The 19446-nt window shown below is 45.5% G+C and overlaps 1 protein-coding gene across 14 annotated transcripts in view; it reads left to right on the forward strand.

The window, feature by feature from the left end:
- SOX5 (SRY-box transcription factor 5) overlaps nucleotides 1-19446 on the forward strand; it is a 281758-nt gene that overhangs the window by 246722 nt on the left and 15590 nt on the right. For all 14 annotated transcript variants that reach the window (XM_038155101.1, XM_038155100.1, XM_038155099.1 and 11 more), the window contains 2 exons: nucleotides 1609-1786; nucleotides 6471-6616. In XM_038155101.1, coding sequence (XP_038011029.1) covers nucleotides 1609-1786; nucleotides 6471-6616 — 324 coding nt within the window. The remainder of the gene's footprint in view (nucleotides 1-1608; nucleotides 1787-6470; nucleotides 6617-19446) is intronic.

Below are 19446 nucleotides of genomic sequence, written 5' to 3' on the forward strand. Positions count from 1 at the left end.
ATCTAGGTACCTAATTCACTTCTGGGAGTACAGTATGTAGGCTCCTAAGGCAATTCTATGCACTGATTTTTTTCCCATTTATTTTATGCACAAGTTGCCTCTGGGATGGCTTCAGCATCACTTTAAGGATGACAGCTTTGTCCACTATGCCTCTGATAACGTTTATCTGCTATGACTGTCTCAAAACTGTGTAGAAATATAAGCAAATGTAGAAATATAATCAAATAGAACAAAGGTGCTTTGCTCAGAGGCAATGGAAAAGTTGCATGACAGAGCTTTGCAGAGTTGTCTTCATGTTTGGAGACATCTCCATCGTACTTCCACGAGCAGTAGCAGCTGTAAAATTCCCTCTTTCCTGCAGCACACCCCCCTGTGTGCAAGAGAATCACTGTGACATGACAGATACAGAGACTTCGGTGGTTGCAGTAAAACACTCAAACACCAAAAAAACCCCACAAAAACCAAAAGCTGAGTCTGATCTCACTCAGCTTTGCATCATTGTAAGTCAGTCAGGAATAATTCTATAAAACTAGGCGTAGTTACAATTTAGGGGGACCAGAATCAGCTTCTTCGGTGCCCGGGGCTGGAGCCCAGTTGTCTGAGGAAGCCCTTCTCGTGGCTAAAGGATGGCTTTCCTGAGTCACAGTGTCAGACAGGAGCCAAGCTATTATGTGATGATTTGATCTAATATCACATCCGTTAGTTCTGCTTATTTAAAAGTCAGTTAAAATCACTTCTAAAATGTTCCCCTTGTTGAAAATCCTTTTCTCCCTTCTCTGTCGGGTTTTCTTTTTCTTACTGTATTTTACTTCTGTGAAACAAAAGTACATTACTTGGCATTTTAATGTTTTTTATAGCACTGTCTGTCACTCTTGTCTGTAATCAAGCCAGGTTTAGGAGTAATTCCATTACCCTGCAAAAAAATGTCACCAATTTTTCTGTTTTCACATAATAATAATAATTGCTTAAATCTAGAAGTTCAGCTTTGCACCAGATAAAAACATCTAGGGGTGTGTTCAGAACTAGCCAGGTTATTGTGTCAGGTTTTGTTAAGGTGGAAGAGAAGTATTTATTTCCTATCGTGTTTTTGTGCTTGGAATTCTAGGTCTGGGAAGTTTAGGGGAAAATACAAGTTAAAACAAAAGAAAAACCCAAAGAAAAGGTGCACAAAAAAAAAAAGACCATTAAAAAACCCAAGTGAACCCTCATTCACTTGTTTGCCCAGTTTGGCTAGTGGTGGTTGAGTGTTAGTGAAGATGGTCTTCAGTTTTTACTTCATTAATGAATATAAGATTCAAAATAAAGTACAACTGTGAAAGTGCTCTTTATTTTCACAATGGAAGCGAATGTCTTGCTGATGGGAATAATTTCTTGGGAGACAGTGCAAAGGGATGATGTTCTCTGATCATGTCACACTAATTTTCCAGTGTATCAGTCACTGCAGTTCCGAGCTGGAGTGACAAGATGGTATCACATCTGATCTTCGTGTGTGTGATAGGAGCTCTCAGCTTGGGGAGCCCATGAGAGCCGCAGCCGCTGCCGTGGCTGGGGCAGAGCTGTGCCAGCAGCACTTGGGTGATAACGCTCTTCCCTCCTCTGCTTTCACAGGATGAAGTGGCCCAGCCTCTGAACCTTTCAGCCAAACCCAAGACATCTGATGGCAAATCTCCCACATCCCCCACGTCTCCTCACATGCCAGCTCTGAGAATAAACAGTGGGGCCAGCTCGCTAAAGTCCTCCGTGCCAGCAACACTAGCGAGTCCTTCGGCCAGAGCCAACACAATAGGTGAGCTCAGCCCTGTGTGTCCCACTGGGTGCTCTGTGTGTCCCACTCAGTGCTCTGTGTGTCCCACTGGGTGCTCTGTGTGTCCCACTGGGTGCTCTGTGTGTCCCCTTCTATCCTGTGTGTCCCCCCAGCCCCATGTGTCCCCCTCAGAGCAAGGGGCAGGTCCTGCTGGGAAGGGGTTTTGATCAGCCGGTGCCAGGCAGTGTTCCCAGAGCTGGCCATCATGCTCCCTGGCCTGGTGTGGGTGCAGAAGCTCAGAGGCTGTCCTACAGAGTCAGGAAGCAAAGGCCTGTGTCATTTCAGAGGCTGCTTTGACTTCTGATGGCTGCTGGTTTAAATGGCACATGCGACAGACACCTGCTCATGGTGGGCACTGGAGACCCATGGTGTTGGACCATGTCACCTAAAAGTGATGCAGGAGCTTTCAGAAACATCCCTTACAGTTAAAAGTCTACATCTTTCCAAAATTACAAGTTTAATCCTCAGTCCATCCAAGTGCTGAATGGAATATTATTTTACCTTGCTGTAATAAGCAAAACAATCACCAGATTCATTCAAGAAAATCCCAGTTTTGTTGTTCTATGTTGCAAAAAGTCTTGACTGGCTGTTTTTAACATCATTTCAGAAATATAGTGATAGTTCCTCCTCCAGCCAAAATTATGTCTTTGCCTAAGGACCATTTAAATAGTAACAGTCTTACTGCTAATTCCATAAATCTGATGTGGTACAGGGACTGTCCTTTGTGTGTGTAAGGAAAATGTGTACACATTCCATGAAGTGATTAAATATAACCTGGATCACGGTTCCATTATGTAAACCAAGCTCTGTTTTGGGAATTGACTGAGGCAGATGTACTTTTTCTGCTGTCTCCTAAAGCATCTCCTGCCTGGCCACTTTCAGGGGTAGCACAGAAAACCCCAAAAGAAGCCACAGGTCAAACCTATCAGAAGCTCTGTCTGTGATACAGCCGTGCTATGCAGTCATATTTCTTTGGTATGACACATTACAATCATATAAATATTTCTAAAATATCACATTACTAAGTGTTAATGTCTGTATTGTCATTTACCCTGCGCTCTCTAACTATGATGCACAGTAATGCATTTTATCTTCAATTTGCTTGACCCTGCTGCTCTCCATGCACAATGCGTTGAATTTCATTTTTTTCACATTGGATTTTTGGTCCTTCAGTGGAGAGAACATTGTATTTCCATGGGAAGTTAAGCATCTGACTCGCATTTCAGTGGCAAGGCATCTCTTGTTCTCCCCTTTCCAATCCTCTTTCCCTGCACACCGGGTATTTTCCGTAGGTTTGAGACCCTGCAATTTACTTCTTTTAACAAGGTGCAGGTTTTGAAACGCTGTACCTTTAATGAGTGATAATGTAATTGGATAAAAGCTGTGAGGATGAACAGAGCTTTAAAGGTCACTCTTGTAAGAAGAATTAATGTGTTATACCATTAATAAACCATGGAAAACTGTGGAGCAAAAGATAACATATTTAAGTTATTGTTAATGACATAGAGTTCACTGCTGATATCTCTCTGCTACAAATATAGAAAGTGACTTTTTGAGGTTGCTGAGCAGTATCTCTGTGCATGCTGTATGTGTAAGATAAGCTGTCTTTAGCTGGTGCAGGAGCTGGATGGACACTTCCAGCAAAGGTTTATCCTTTAATGGAGGACTGCAAGAAGGAAAAGCTCCCCAACTCCCTGCACAGTCTCCTGCTCACTGCTAGGTCAGATCCACCCTGATCACAGCAAGCAGGACTCATGGCCCTGGTGAAACTGGTGAGCTGGAGTGAAATCCCGTGTCAGCCTCCAGCAGGAGCTGCGCCAGGAGAAACTTGGGCAGTGTTTTCAGCAAAGCTACAAAGGTCCCTGTCGTGGTGGGGAAGCTGGATCACTTTCTCCTCCCGAGTGATAAATCCCTCCACAAAGAGCCCCTGGGATGCACTCAGCCACTTGTCAGACACCTCCACCTCTGGAGTGACTGGAGCTGTCACAAGCTGCCTGCCCTAGGTGTGCACAGCCCACCTTGCCTGTGCGCAGCAGGGCTGTCCCTTCTGGCCACCACGACTGCAAATTAAACCCTTCTCTGCTCAGCCCTTCAGGCTCCTCGGCTCCCCGGGCATGGAAATGCCTAAGTATTGCTCAGCTTTCCGTGGGGACACGAGCTCAGAGCCACAGGGATTATCAGCAGGGCTGCACTCAGGCAAACAGCTCCACAGCCCTTTCCCGAGCCATCCCCACAGCACGGAAACTGCGCCACAGACTGAGCAGTCACAAATGTCATGGCTTCATGTAGGACTCTAAATCCAAGCATTTCTTTTTGGGAACAGGCATATGTCCGTGTACTAAAAACAGAAACAACTTCTCTCTGCTCTTTGCCATTATCTGCAACATCTCCGTGCTAGTTTGGCAATCCTTGGAACTAAGTTCATTTTATGTAATGCAGTTCCCCTCTCTGTCAATAATTCACCACCTACCCTAAACAACAATAATTTACATTCAACTCGCTTCTATATTAATCATTTCCCTGCACACCAGCATCTTGGCAGCTACTGAAAAACATAAGGAGTGCTTGCTTTTATTCACTGTCATGTGCCAAACTGTCTCAAAGATAGCAGTATTCAGGAAAAGCCAAATAGTCTGGAGAAGGGCATGAATTCCAGCTCCTAGGCAAATTTGGCTCTGTTACAGACTGAAAGCATTATACCTAGACAACAGCAAAAGCAGCACTAATACTGCTGTTTGTTTGTTTATTTGCTTCCTTTTTAATTTATTCTGACTACATGCAAGGTTGATCAGATGCAAAGGTTAACAGATGCAAACTGGGGAAGAAATCAGGCAAGTTGGTAAAATGGAGATTAAAAAAAAAAAAAGGAAAATCAGCTGTGCTGGTGCAGGCTATATTCTTCCTTATGCTGGGAAAACTGGAATTACTGGAATTCCATTGGCTGGGAATTACTGAACTGGGTCATTTAATGAAAGCAATGTAGATCAAGTTATTTCATAGAAAACTCTCAGTGTTCCCAGGGTTTTAGCCAAAATCTAGCTGTTAGTACAATTACCAACAGTCAAACTGCACAGGAACTTTCCTTTCTAGCTGTTGTTCTCCAAGGAAGATGGGAATGTCAGTCCCACTCTATCCACAGTCAAGAAAAACCAACAACAAAACCCCAAACCAAGCTAAAATCCTGACAGCAGCGCAGCACTGAACTAATCTGACATCAGCTTCTTCCCCAGAAATGTTTCGAGCAGCAAGACAATGTCCTGCATTTTTTGGCAATCAGCAGATCAGATAGAAGAGTCTAGCAATACAACAGGGATGTGTAATCTGACATGATTAGACAAGGCTCTTTAGGAACAGAACATTCATAATTGAGACAAAGAAAGAGTATTAATAACACTTTCCTAACACGGCAGTTAGCCATTTTATATTTCCTTTCTTTAATCTTAGTGTTTTTCAACAAATCATGGGATTTAATAGCGTGTTTTGGCAGATTAGAGGATTTATGGCCCAGATGTTTTTTGTTCTAAAAATGGATTAGGGTGTAAAGTTTGCTGGAATCCATGGAACATGTTGAGGCAAGCCGGTCATTTTGTGTGTGATTAGTGCCTGCCTTCTGTCTCACAGTCCCTCCATCTGTCACAATTCACCAATGGATCTGGTTAGATTTAGCCTCATGTCACAAACAGAAGTCCCTTTTCTGGGCAATTTCATATTACAGATTCATTTTATGCCGTTTTTATGCCCTAGTTAAAAGACAGAAAGAAGTGTGTGTGTGTGCGTGTGTGTGTGTGCGTGTGTGCACACGTGTGGGGATGTGGAGGGGGAGAGGGAGGTTGATAGATATTAGCCTCTACTTTAATATCTGAAAAATAGACTGGGGCTTGGAGTCTCCCATCAGTATTCTACCCCACAAATCACATGCAGATCATAATAAGTATAATCTACGGTACGCTAAAGGAAAAAAATGACAAAGTGTCACATTGAAAATTAAATAGTATTAGCTGTGCCGGCGATGCTTGTAACATTTTAAAAGGAAATAATTCAGTGACTACTAAGGCTAAGCCCTAGGCTGTGAATTTGCAGCAAAACAGTGGACATTTGACCTACTATTAGCAGCATGAATAGGAGTGGGAATGTAGGTCCGTGTAGCTGTGGTTTCTTGTACATTTATGAATGACAGGTGGTGGTGGGGAGTGTTCAGTGGATGAGGTTTTTCTTCTCAGCCATTATGCATTTCATATGTATAGCAAACCACCGCCACCTGTGGTTTATTTTAATGTATTCACAAGTTGGAAGAAGGGGAAGAATGAAGCGGTCTATTTTAGGAGTTTGGGATTGCTGGCGTGATCAAAGCTTCCCCTAACTCGTACCCAGTTCCATCCTGCCGCATGCAAACCACAGGGCCAGCCTCTGCAGTGTCAGGGAAATATTGAAACTAATGGGATCCAATAGCAGCAGTGAGGATTTTGGCACCGAGGTTTCTCAGGCTCTGTGTCCAGGTGGCTCTATCATAACAGCAGCGGAATTACAGAGCACAGACAGGTTTGTGGGCATTGCCGTTCAACTCGTTCTCATTAATAATGATAAACTGCAATCCGCTGATGGGAGCTGAAGTGTTTTCCTGTGACTCTCTGGTTTTTAAGACATCCTTTCTTCTGTCCCGTGCCAGGTTATTTAAATGACCACGATGCTGTCACCAAGGCCATCCAGGAGGCCCGGCAGATGAAGGAGCAGCTACGGAGGGAGCAGCAGGTGCTGGATGGGAAGGTGGCTGTGGTCAACAGCCTGGGTCTCAATAACTGCAGGACAGAAAAAGTGAGTGTCCCAGACTCCTTCTGCAAAGGGCCAGAGTGTTCTTTTGCCTCTCCCTACAGATACACACATTCTCTTCCTCCTTCTTCTTCTTCTATTTTTCCTTCCCCATTTTTGAAAGAGAATAGTTCAAAAACAGTGAAAAGCCAAAAGATGACATGACAGAGAGACCTGGAGACCCCTGGGGGAGAGTGGGGAGGAGGCAGAGATAGTTAAAGCCCTCACGAGAACTTTGGAGACCACTAATTCTCTGTTCCAGCCTGTCAACGTGTATTAAGAGAAGGTGATCTTGGAAATCTCTGGGTCTAAGTGGAAATCTTGCTTTATGGAAATGCTTACACGTGTTTGTGAGATGAGCTGGATTTGAAAATATTGAAGCTTCTTTAGGAACATAAGCTTTGCTGAGGCTCAGGCTCAGCTTCTGGGTATTTAGCCTCGTGAGGCCGTCATATATGATATTTTGTGACCATTGCAATGTAGCACTGTCATGTCACGTTAGATGACTGAACAAAATTGAAAAGCACAGAATTGACAACACAAACTGCACCAAATATTTGCACTGAAACTTAGAGGCAGCAGAACGTCTGGGCCTTACCACCTTCTGCTCTTGGACTGGCCTGTGAAGCCGTGCTATAACAAAATACCAACAGAGTGGGTATTCTCCAGTGAAATTTGTGTGTGCTCTCTCTGCCGTGCCTGTCAGGGAGGTCGTGGTTTTCTTCTTTCCTCAGTAAGTGCCTGATGTCTCTGTGTGCACTGCCTTGCCTTATGGAGGATAAATAGACCTGCCAGTGCTTGCTGCCACGTTCCCTGTGAGCTGTCCTTGCAATGCTGCCACCCCAGATACACATCTCAGCTCTGGCATGTCCCAGCATCGTGTGCTTAGCAAGACTTCCCCCTGCTCCTCTCCTTCCCTGCTGTATTTTCTGGGGTGACACAGCCATCATTGTACAGAACACGGTTCCCATTGTCGCATTTGGTGTCAGCTGCATTTAACTGAGACCACTTGTGCTGTAAGGTCTTGTGCAGTGCCCTGAGACAGGCAGATAAATAGATTGAATAAAAATGATCAGCTATTTAGCAGAAACTTGAAACCCAGTCATCCTGGGAAGCTTGCGAGTCAAACGGTATTGTCCAGAACGAGCAGATTGCTGATTTGGATGGCTTTCCATTGTGCCTGGTTTTAGATGGAGTTTGATCAATAAGCTGTGAGAAGCCAGCAGCCTGTGTAATGAATGTTAAGTGTACTTGTGAGTCTCTCACCGCTGCACTGTTTCCATCGGCCTGTCCCGGCTGTCAGTGATGTAGAAATGACTCCAATTCCATCACTTTCTGGAGAGGAGGGGGAAGGAGAAAAGAGGTCAGGGTAGGGGGTGTCTGGCAGTACCTACACTCTGTCTCAGGAGAGCAAGGGTGCTGCTGTGGGGAGAGAGAGAGAGAGGGCTAGAGCGTGTTTATGGCGTTTCACAGAGGAGAGCACCAGAAGGGAAAAGGGAAAAGCAGAGTGTCAGATATAAGAAGAAGTGATCACAAGCACAAAGGAATTTATATTCAAATATTTAAGCATTCTTGAAAGGATGCTCGGAGCAGAAATTCCTTTTCTGTGCTCCCCATGTAGAAATGACTTTAACACTCAGGCAGATGCTAATGCAAAGTGACTCAAGCTATTCCTCGCAAGCATAGCTAAATTGCCCTTATTTGTTAAGCGCATTGAATTCAGCTGTGGATACAGCAGTTGGTTGCATTCAGAAAGCATCTGTACCCTTTTTTTCTTTTTCCTTTTTTTTTTTTTTTTTAAATCCTCCAAAGCAGAGACAACTCTACCTATCTCCCCCCTCTCCTCCCTTGTGCTGGCTGGGAATTGTCAAGTGACAACCGACCAAATCCTTTTGGACAGGAAGCCTTCATCCTGAGTTCTATATACTTGCAAAGCAGGCCTTGTGGTTGGATCAGGAAGCCCATTAAAAGCACTTTGATGGTATGGAAATTCATCTTCATGAAGCACCCAGGCCCCTAAGCAGCATGCTGTTTAGCTGTGGTTACAGATCAGTCATTCACATCGGAGGGCAGTAATTGTGCTGACGGCTTGTTCGGCAATGGAAGCACATAAAATAATCCCAGGCCCTCCACCATGGCATTGCCAGTTAATCTTCTTTAATACAGATCAGCTGTTGTTCTAACACATGACTTTATGCTGGCTCTAGTGACTCTGCACAGCCTTTTGATTAAGTAACAGGAGTGGAACCATCTGCATTCACTTTATTCTGTTACTTTCCTATTCTTGGGATTCTCCTTATTCCTTCTGTTTTCACTTCACACCCTCAACCTCAGTTGAAGTTTATTTTCCTCTCTAATTCATACCTCCTGGTAGGCTCGTGGAGGGCAGACAGGAGTTCTTTTACAAGGAAGAAAAAATGGATTGCTCAATAGAGAATTTTTCTAAAGCAACTGTAGGCTTTGGGATTTTTGATACAATTAATGCCAGAACTTTATTGGGGCTCACTGATTTGAACTCGATGATCTCAGAAGTGTTTTCCAACCTAATTGATTCTGTGATTTATCTTAATATGTGAACTTCATGTCCAGACAAACAATCCATCTTCTCTAAAGTTTTTGTCTTTTTGCTCTAGGGCATTAAGGTTTTCTCACTAAGAGCAAGATTTGAGAGGAAAGCGAGTATTGCCATTTTAAATTAAACTTTATTCTGTTCTCTCTGTTTTCAGAGGCAGTGAATTAGTTAGTTAGGGAATTTGGTTAGCAAGAAAAAGTGCTACAGTTTTTTTACAGAGTTTCCCTTTTCAGCAGCTCCAGGTCCCACCACAGACCCTAGTGGCAGTCCCTGAACTTTGGAGACTTCGTGTCTATCACTTTGGCTTCCTGACCAGAGACTTAGAGATGGGGGTGGAATTAAGATGCAATGATTCTATTTTATCCTAATGTATATCTATGTATCCCTGGGCATATTAGTACTTAGAAATGCACATCAGTATTTGTAGGTAACAAACACTTGCTGGGGCAATCCCAGATTTTTCTCCCCTCTTTGCTGCAGTGGGTAGTGTGCTTTTGGGGGCCTGTGATTCCCTGTTGAGCTTTTTGTTGCAAGAATTGCTTCTGCAGCCTTCCAGTGGAGGGGGGCTCTGCACCATTCCCAGCCTTTATGGGAGACTCTTGGTGGGGATTTGTCTGCCAGGGGTAGCTGGGCAGGCTTGGGGCTGGAAATCATCTTTGGGAGTCTCTGCTGAAGCTCTTTGGGCTCCTCAGACGTGTCCTGTTTTCTTGCTCATGCTCCCAGATGGGTTGATCCCTGTGGACAGCCAGACATGCCAGCTAAGGCAGGAGTCAGACAGGAATTTTGTGGAAGTAGAGACAAACTGTATAAAGGGAGTCATACATAAGAAAAGATTTTTAAAAATGGCTAAGATGATTTGGGTGAGTCACTTTTTGGGCATCCAACTTGGACCATCTTGACAGATTTGATTTTCAGAGGATTACAGTAAAAACTTTGAGCATCACTATGAACACGGATTTTACTAAAACCTATTTTAATTGCAAATGCAGTAAAACATATTTTTACACTGCTTTTCTTGGAAACATTTCCTTGTATAAATGAGAAGAGTGTGTTTTTGTGGTTTCTTGGAAACCCGAGAGCATAGCTTTATTTGTAATTGTCATCTACAGTTAATTATAGCTTGATAGGTGCCATGCATAAACAGTGTTACCTGGGGTAAACAGCACAACAGGCAGTGCCAGCCAGGGAGCTCTGGCTCTCTGTTCAGCCCCACAACAGCAAGGGAGGTGTACACAAGCCCAGAGAGCCAGCAGTGTGTGCACGCACCCAGCCTGCCGAGCCCTCTGCAGCGGCAGCAGCACAAACACGCACACTGCCAGCCAGAGAGCCCCACTGCTCCGGGCCCAGGGGTGTTCCCTGGGCACACAGGCAGCCCCTCTTCCTCCTTGTCCCTGCCTCCCGAGTGCTGGACAGCTGGGTGAGGGCGCGCAGCCCCAGGAGCCTCTCTGGTGTGCAGGGATGGAGCTGCGCTCCCAGCTGAGCGCATCCCAGCACACCCCCCTTCCCTTGCTGGGGCTGGGGCTGAACCTGTGCTGCAGGTTCTCCCCGTTACTGCTTGTCCTTTTAAAAGGCTCTGACATGTGCCTGTCTGCTGGGTAGTGACTAAATAGCTGTTTGTAACAATATTTATTGCAGCATTGCGAGCCGGAGCCCATTACTCATGCTTATGGAGCACGGGGTTCGGGATGCCTTTCCTCCCGTTCCCAATGCCCCCTCCTCCCTCCATCCTTCCCACTCCCACCCCCAGCTCTCCCTTTTCCCCTTAAGAAAGTGCCAAACGTGGAATGACAGTGACCAATGTTGACTTAATGTGGATGTTTAATAATGAAAAAAGTGTGTCGGTTCCAGCGTGAGTTACAAATGGCAGGAAGTGGATCGGGTGGCAGCCCTGTAATAATTTTACATCCATCATTGCCTCGGATGCCTCGCTGGCTGCCTGATGGATGGGGAGAGCGCAGTTAACTCTTAGGAAACCAGTGTGATCTGCTGAGCTGAAAGGGATTTTGGCCCTGCTCTCCCCTTGGGAAGAAGGGAAATATTAAGAATCTCAAACCAGCAGCTCCTGCTGCCTTTGAGAAATAAAACACTGGAGCTCACTTTACTAGACACACATGGAGTAGCTGGTTTAACACATGACATTTAAATTTTTCTTGCAGTAGAGAATTTTGCTTCAATAACTTTTTTCCTTCCCCTGATGGTTAGATTTGAACCAGAAAGTCAAGAGAAAATTGCAGGACAGAAGGGCAGACAGGAGAACAAAAGAGAAGGATTGGCACAACAGATGAACCCTGGGCTTGCTGCAGACACTGAGAGGCCGTGGGTCAGGCCAGGCTGAGGAAGTTGTGATGATCAAAACTGGGGCCTGGTGCAAGCAGGAGAAACCCACTGAAAATTACCCCAGAGGCACAGTACTAACATCATAAGCCAAATCATTTTGCAGGAGTTGAAACCTGCCCAGGTTCATAATCTCTGTCGTATTTTACTGGAAAATTGTACTTCAGCATCCTCAGGGGCTAGCAGAGGCTGTGTCAGGCACAGGTACTACACACGTGCACTCTTCTCCCTGCAAGCCCAGCAGACGTGATGGATACACCCTGCAGCCCGCTCTGTTCCTGCCTGGCCTGTCAAACTGCAGCAGGGCTGGTCAGTGCAGTGGTGTTCTTGTTCTCTTCCTGCAGGGTGAGCAGGGATCCCTTTGCACAGCGTGGGACCAGGCTGTGTCCTGCAGACAGTGACCTGGCACAGCACAAAAGTCACCGTGCTACCCTCCCAACTGCACACGCCCCTCTCAGTACCCCTCTCCCTACTCTCTGCCTAGGTTTGTTTCACTGAGGGTCTTTGCCAGCAGAAATTCTGGTGTGGGGATTGCAGTCCTCTTTGTTCATGCTATCAGCACACAGCACAAAGTTTTCAAAGTGTGTCACAAGTCAAGCAGGTATCATGTCATCACCCCTCCATCACCCAGGTGTCAGACTCGCAGCCAGCAGCCTCAGCAGGGTGGTGCCTGGTCCAGCCCGTGTCCAACAGGGCTGCTGTACCCACTGCCATTTCTCCTGGAACTTTCCACAAATTTAATTTAAAAAACACAGGTCAGGCTTGCATGCTGCAAAGATCAAAAATGGTTTTTCCCAACACAAAGCAATAAACATTTTTATTTACTTGAGCTGAAAGTTTATCCTCTTATTATCTGTTCCCTCCTTCTCCCCCCCCACCTTTTTTTTCTTTTTTTTTTTTTTTTTTTTTGCCATTTGCTTTGTGGAGCTTGTGTATATTTATATTTACAGCCTCTGCATTTAATGGCCACATGCCTTGTTTTCACAGATGGCCAGTGGAAGAACTCCCCTCCCCCTTTTCCTTTAGTAGAGCCTGCCTTTGGTTTGGCTGCTTTTGTCACAGTGCCACTACTCTCAGTTAGCAAGTGCCTACGCATAAGAGGGAGAGATTCTGCAGGGAGGACTTCTTTTATTCCCCCAAAGATTTTAGCTCTTCATTTTAAAACATTGGGGTGGTTTTTTTTTCCCTCCTGATTGACCATCATTTATTAAATGCCCAGATCCATTTTTCAGACAAGCTGTGGATATTTATGGGTGTCCTTAGTGCCTTGTGGTGGCAGGGACGCATGGGCAGGGTTAGCTAATAAAAACAAAGCCTGCAGAGGGAGGGGTGGGCTCTGCCCACAGACGTGTGTGTGTGAAAGTCCAGCAGAGGTTAAGGAGGGCAGCAGGCAGAGACGCAGGGGGAGAACCCGAGGCCCAGGGAGGTGCTGAAGTCCAAACGGGAATTCAGACTGGGTTCCCTCCAAGGGGCAGAGACTGGGAACATTCACAGCCCAGTGTGGGTCAGGGAGGACTGCAGCTGTTTATGCTCTTGTGGGAGTTTTATGAAGCCCAATAAAGATGGATCAGCTTCCTCCTGAAAGTAAAACCATACAAGTGATGTGGAGTTCTTGTTACGGCTTTGGAGCTTCTGGAGTCCTTGGGTTTAAGTTCTAAGCTGTGCCCCACAGCCATGAGATCTTATTACTTCCTGAGATTTTTTTTATTATTTTTATGTGATCCCATGTCTCAAGTCACTGGGGCCTTCAGCTCATTTGTGGACTCAGCATCAGCGCAGTACCTCTCTCCAATGTAACAGAGGCTGGGCCTGATTCTTCTGTGAGTTGTGTCCATTGGGGCTCCTGAGGGGTCAGCCTGACCTGTGCAGCAGGGCTGGAAGAAGTGTAAGCAAAGGTACAGCAGCCTTCATCATGTGAATACCTTCATAATTTGAATTCCTTCCAGGGAAAAATGGGAAAAAAGTATTCTGCAACGGCTGTATTGCTGCTGTGCAGTTGAGTCACCCATTGTTTCTTAAACAATCGCCAGGAAAGCAGAGACTGTGTTCTTGCTTTCTCTTTGCATGCATGCAGACCCTCCTTCCCAGGAAATCCTGCGTGGGTTGTGACTTTCCTCTGGTTGCATTTTTGGTGTGCCACCCCTCTCTCCCAGCTGATGTTCCTTTCCAGGCTGATCAGCTGTACCAGCTTTCTGACTCGCTGGGAAGTCCCTGATTAAAATTTCCATGGCACATTTCATCCAGAGACCTCAGAACTCCTCACAGTGGTGGGAAAGCATCACTGTCTCCATCCTGTGGAGTTCAGGAAATTAAGGTGCAGTGACTGAACAATTCACAGAGAGTTACAGGCCATGTCAGCCCAAGGAGCAGTCTGGATGAGAAACTGGGTCATGGAACTCTTAACCTATTTGCAGTCAGCAGATTACAGCTGGATCTGCTTGAGGTCAGTGCCTCAGCCCGAGCTCTAACAACTTTGCTGAGAAGGAAACAGCATCTCATCGTGCTGCTTTGATTTCCCTTTCCTTTTTATTCCATCTTCAAAATAATGGGCTGGGCCAGTGCTATGTGCATTTTCATGTGAAAGTCCTGACTTGCTCTTCTCTCAGAGAGCATAACGAGGGAAAAGCAGGACCTCAGTGTCCTCTAGAATTGCTGCTTCCCATCCGTTTGTTTCCAAGCCAAATAATACACTTTATGAATGAAGTCATTCTTTCATTCTTTCTCAAACAAAGAATTAATCAAAGAAATAAAAAACAATAAACAAAACACAAAAAACCACACCTTAGGGGCCTGGCCCTTGCCAGGTTATTGAGGATTTTCCTCTTTTCATTTCTGTGGGCTCTGTCATGCCTTTAGTGCTTTTAAAGATGCTGACTTGAGAACCCTTAGAAACTGAAGCCCTGTGTCCACAATACACAACAAAGAGAAATGGCAGTGTAAGTTTCAGCAAATTCTCTCTGTGAATTGGAGTCTGTTCCTGAGAGAAGAGTTATTAAATGTCTCGGTCTTCGTGGTCATTCTGACCTTTTCCCTGTAGCTCCTCATAAGGAACCTCTCTGCTGAGTCGGTGTGACACTTCATGTAGATTGCAAATCAGGTGCAGTGATTTCTAGGCAGTATTGAAGCAATATGGGTTTTAATAAGTGCTATAAACCAAAAGAGATGGTGCCTCTACCAACTGATGTAGCTTCAGCTTAGACTGCATGTCATAATTTTGAAAGAAGTACCATAAAATCAGGAAGAGCCACAAATAGTGTTCTTTTATTTTCTTGTTCCTAATGCTGCTTTTAGATTCTGTGGGTGGATTATTCCATGAAAAACAGAGATCTTGGATAAGCAAGATTGAAAGAGCTGAGGGGGTGGTGAATGCATTGTTTCTTCATACTCAACTTTGATGCAACAACAAAATAACCTCCCAAATGATAACTTGCTGTGACATTACAAATAATCTTTCATCTTCTTTGGTGGTCCACAGAGTTTATATAATTGGAAGGCTAAACCCCTTCTTTGTTGTTTCTTGCGTTTTCATTAGTACAGTAGAAGACTATAAAATTGTGCAGCCAGAAGGGGTTTAACAATTACTGAGTCAACATCTGAAAGTCTCACTCTATTTTATCATTTATGCATGTGCTTTTTATGAGTTTTACAGCCCTGCAGGCGTTGCTTAAGCAAGGTCCATTGCAGTGGTGCACCTATAACTGCTTCTTTTTTATTTTGCTTTCCTTGGTACCATGTGCCATCAGCAAGAGTCACAATTCCACACTCATAAAGAAATTACAAGCTTGAGATGGTAATTTTTGAGGAAGATTCAGGAGCGCTAATTTCAGTTACTAAAATGTTTATCAGCCTTACTAAGGAACCTTTGGCAAGTCCCATAACGTGTGACTCAGTTTCCCTTCTGGTAAGCAGTTAATAATCCTGCCTTTCTTTGTGAAATGTTGTGGGTAATTCAGTGATGAGTGAAGAACACTTGGTGACACAGAAAAACCCAAATCCAAGTCAAAGATCCCTCTGAAAACAGCTGGAAATTCTCTTCCAGCAGTGAGAGGTGTAACAGGATCTGGGCCCCAGCAAGGCTTGGGCTGGGACACAGACAGTGGGCACAGGATCTGTTTTGGAGCCCCATGGCATTCATGTGCAGGAGCAGAGCCTGCAATGCGAATAATCCATCATGTGCAAACCCCTGGGCACAGCTCTCACTGCTGCCACTTGTTCCCCTGAGTTCTCCCAGCTCTCCATCGTGCCTGCCTGCCTCCCTCATGCTTTCCACACCTGGAGAGGCTCTGGGTGAAAGTTTTAGAGCTCAGCCTGCTCTGGTGTTTGTTATCACAAGAGGCAGGGGGATTGCATAGAAAGATTAGCTTTACAAAGTCTTCACTCGTGTCAGATGGAGCAGAGGGCTCTTCACCTTCTTGGAGAGCTGAGGAAAGGACCACAGGGTTGAATGGATAACGCCTGGTGCCACCAGCTTGTCTGATAATTCAGTATGTTGTTCTGTCATAAAGTGAACTTTTACTGTGCAATCATAGCAATTATTCTGCCCAAAACTCTAAGGTGTGGTGCATATTGAGCAGGGTATGTGTTGGAAGGGTTGGTGTTCACAGGCCTTTGCTGGGCAAGGAGATGTGCCTCAGTAGCACAAACCCCATCAGGTGCTGTCACAGCTCCTGCTCATCAATCTGAGATAAAAACTACCCCCTCAAAACTCAAATCTATTTGAACACACCACCGTTAGCATTTAAATATGGGAAATAGCTGGACAAACTGCAGTTGGAGGGGAAGGGAAGAAATGAGACGCACGAAAGGACAGTAGCAGGCAACCCTCTGTTTCTTTTTAGTTCATTGACACCGAGCAAAGGTGGCAGGCTGTGTCCGTCTGTGTGCGTGGGATTCCTAGGTGCCAGGGATGATCAGCAAGCTCCTCCTTGCAGGAGAAACACACAGGTAACTGTGTGGGCTCTCTCCACCTCTCTTTTTGCCTGGCCCTTCAGTCCCCTTGGGATATGAAAAGCAGGAATGTGAAGTTATGGTCCTGTTATGGAACATGAAGTTATGGACCACTCTTGTGGAGCTGGCTGTTTCCCTGCAGGCATCAGAGCAGAGAGGAGAATTCCTGTCAGGGAAAACAGAGTTGGGGTGAGGGGAGCAGCAGTGGGGAGAGGCCTGCTCCAGTGGCACTGCAAACCTGGATTATGCCATGGGGAAATGGCTCTTGCCAGAGCACTGTAGGGCTTGCCAGGCAGCCCAGCCAGGAGGATGGCTCCAGAGGGGAGCAGGGAGCCAGCCATGTGCCCAGCCTTCACAGGGCCCTGCCAGGAGCCTGCAGTCCTTTTGGGGTGTATGTGTGGGGAGTGGGGAGCCAGCCAGGTGCCCAGCCTGCAAGGGGCCCTACCAGGAGCCTGCAGTCCTTTTGGGGTGTACCTGTGGGGAGCAGGGAGCCACCATGCACAGGGCTCTGCCAGGAGCCTGCAGTCCTTTGGGATGTGGCTGTGGGATGGTCCCAGTGCCCCCTGAGCTCTGCCAGGAGCCTGCAGTCCTCTGGGATGTGGCTGTGGGATGGTCCCAGTGCCCCCTGAGCCCTGGTGCCGTGAGCAGTGCCGGGGGATCAGGGAGGGCAGGAGGCAAACCCAGCAGGATGTTTTTATTTCTCAGACGTTCCAAGGGCTTGCTTCACTTTCATGTAGTAGTGGGAGGAGTTCTGGCAAACAGGATCAGGCTGTTCTACATATGTTTTGACTCTTCTTGTTTTATGTTTCTTCTATGAAAGAGACTGCAACCAAGTTCTTGTCATTTTTAGATCAATGTTTTGTTAAACTACGACAGCTATCCGTGACAGAGAGCCAACTAACTTTTGCAGCTGACCACAAAACTGAGTCTGACTTGTGGTGCTTAGTCATTTCTTATATTTTTTTTTACATGACATACTCCATGTGTGTATGTGTTTTTGTTCTTTTAAATATAATTAGAGCATTTCCAGAAGTTGTGGTACAAGTCAGTCTTCTGTGGCAGGTTAATTTCTTTGATTAATAAAGTTTTAGAAACTTTTCATCACATGGTGGCTGTTGACGAAATCTCTCTGGTTATACCTTGAACAACTGGGCTATTTTGAGATTGAATGGTCTCACAGTGTTATCTTCTCTGGTTTACCCATTAGAATTTTAAATGATCCAGTCAACAGAGCTCTTGCTGCCCCTCCAGAGTGCCTCTTCTACAATCCAATAGAAATGATGATTAGGAAGCCCATCATAAGGAAATAAAATACTTATAAAATGTCTTTCAGCCTTCTGAGGTCTGATACAAAATTGAGAAACTTGGAATCTCTTCATGTTTAGCAAGAGATGCCTGTGTTTCTTCTCCTGGAAGGACAGGAGTGCTCCTTGCTGTTTGTTTTTGCTGCTTTGTGCTGTCTATTTTTTAGAATTGCTTGTCTCACAAGCAATTCCTCACACCTCTTTCCTGGGTTTGGGCCAACCTTGCCTGTTGTTCCTGGCAATATTAGTTCTAGGCTGCAGTAGAGGCCACCTGGCATTTTCCATAGGGTGAATAGCATTTCCTACCTGAAACAAAGGGATCCTCTGCTGGGCCCAACGTACTCAAACCCACCTGAGGCACTGGCTGGGGCCTTACCTTGCTGCTGTTTGAACAGCTAGTCCAGCACAGCAGAGTGGTGGCAGTTTTGGGAACGTGTAATTTGGGTTTGAATTATGATAAACAGATCGTGGTTTTGTATAAACTTCAAATCATTGTGGATTTCTTGTCTGGAGTTATGATGTAGATGTCCTTGTCTGTTGTGGGTTGGGGGGGGCAGTTGGTTGATCTTTAAGGTCCCTTCCAGCCTTAAAGTTGGTTGATCTTTAAGGTCCCTTCCAACCCAAGCCATTCTGTCATTCTGTGAGGGCAGGCTGGGATAGCAATATCAGCAAGTTGCCAGTTTATTTGGGGTCAGAGAAGAAAAAATCTTCTCCTTTGTTTCTTTGGAGGTTCCGTAAATACTTGTCCATAAATGGAAAGATTCTAGAAAAGGCATGACCTAGGCTAGGTCAGGCTCTGACCCAGGAGCCATGCCTGGCTAGGTCAGGCTCTGACCCAGGAGCACACCCTGGGCTGTGCTTTGCAGGCAGCATTCCAGAGTGTCCCCTGACCTGGGGACTGTCAGATTGTGTCCCCAGAGTGTGCTGGGGAGTGGAACTGCCTCTGCCTCCAAGAGCTGCATTTCCAGCCTGAAGAAGAAGCTGTTCAGCCCATGCCCTGTGTGCTCTCAGCTCTGTTTTTCCAAAAGGTGCTTTGAAAAAAGTCTGCAGCAGGGTAACTCCCCTCCCCCATAATATAGCAACAAGAGAAAGTGTTCTTTTATTCTAGCTTGGTGCCAGTGTTTTAAAATGATTCCTGACATAAAATTTTTTGAACTCTAGCATTATGAAGTTGACAGTAAATAGATTTTTTTTTTTCCTGAGGAAAAACCGTTGACTTCCATTATATATCTGCAATCAATTTGGAAGAAATACAAAGTCAACTTAGTCCTGGCTTTTTGACTTCTGACAGGCTACTTTGGAAATGAGAGCCGAGTTTAAAATGCTGGATCAAAGAGTTTGGTGAAGCTAAATGCCTGACTAGTTCAGGTGCTTATTTGAGGGTTCTCCAAGCTCTCTGGATCTGCTGTGCCTGGTAGTGTTATGGAAACCCTCTTGCTTGGGATAGGCTGAGTCTGCTGCATGAGCTTCTCCTGCAAAACCCAGGAGGATAACTCCTCTTGCATGCTGAAGTGTCAGGGTGCAGACAAAGCACCAGGAGTGTGAAAGAGATTCGGAGTGAAAATGAATGTGAGGAATAGGAAAGTTAACCTCATGTTCCCTAAACTCTGTGAAAATACAAAGTTGAGCAGATCAGCCTTGTTTCTAACTCTTCCTGAGAAAATCTTTGTGCAGTGCCT

Source organism: Motacilla alba, chromosome 1A (assembly GCF_015832195.1).
Source record: "Motacilla alba alba isolate MOTALB_02 chromosome 1A, Motacilla_alba_V1.0_pri, whole genome shotgun sequence".
Lineage (NCBI taxonomy): Eukaryota > Metazoa > Chordata > Aves > Passeriformes > Motacillidae > Motacilla > Motacilla alba.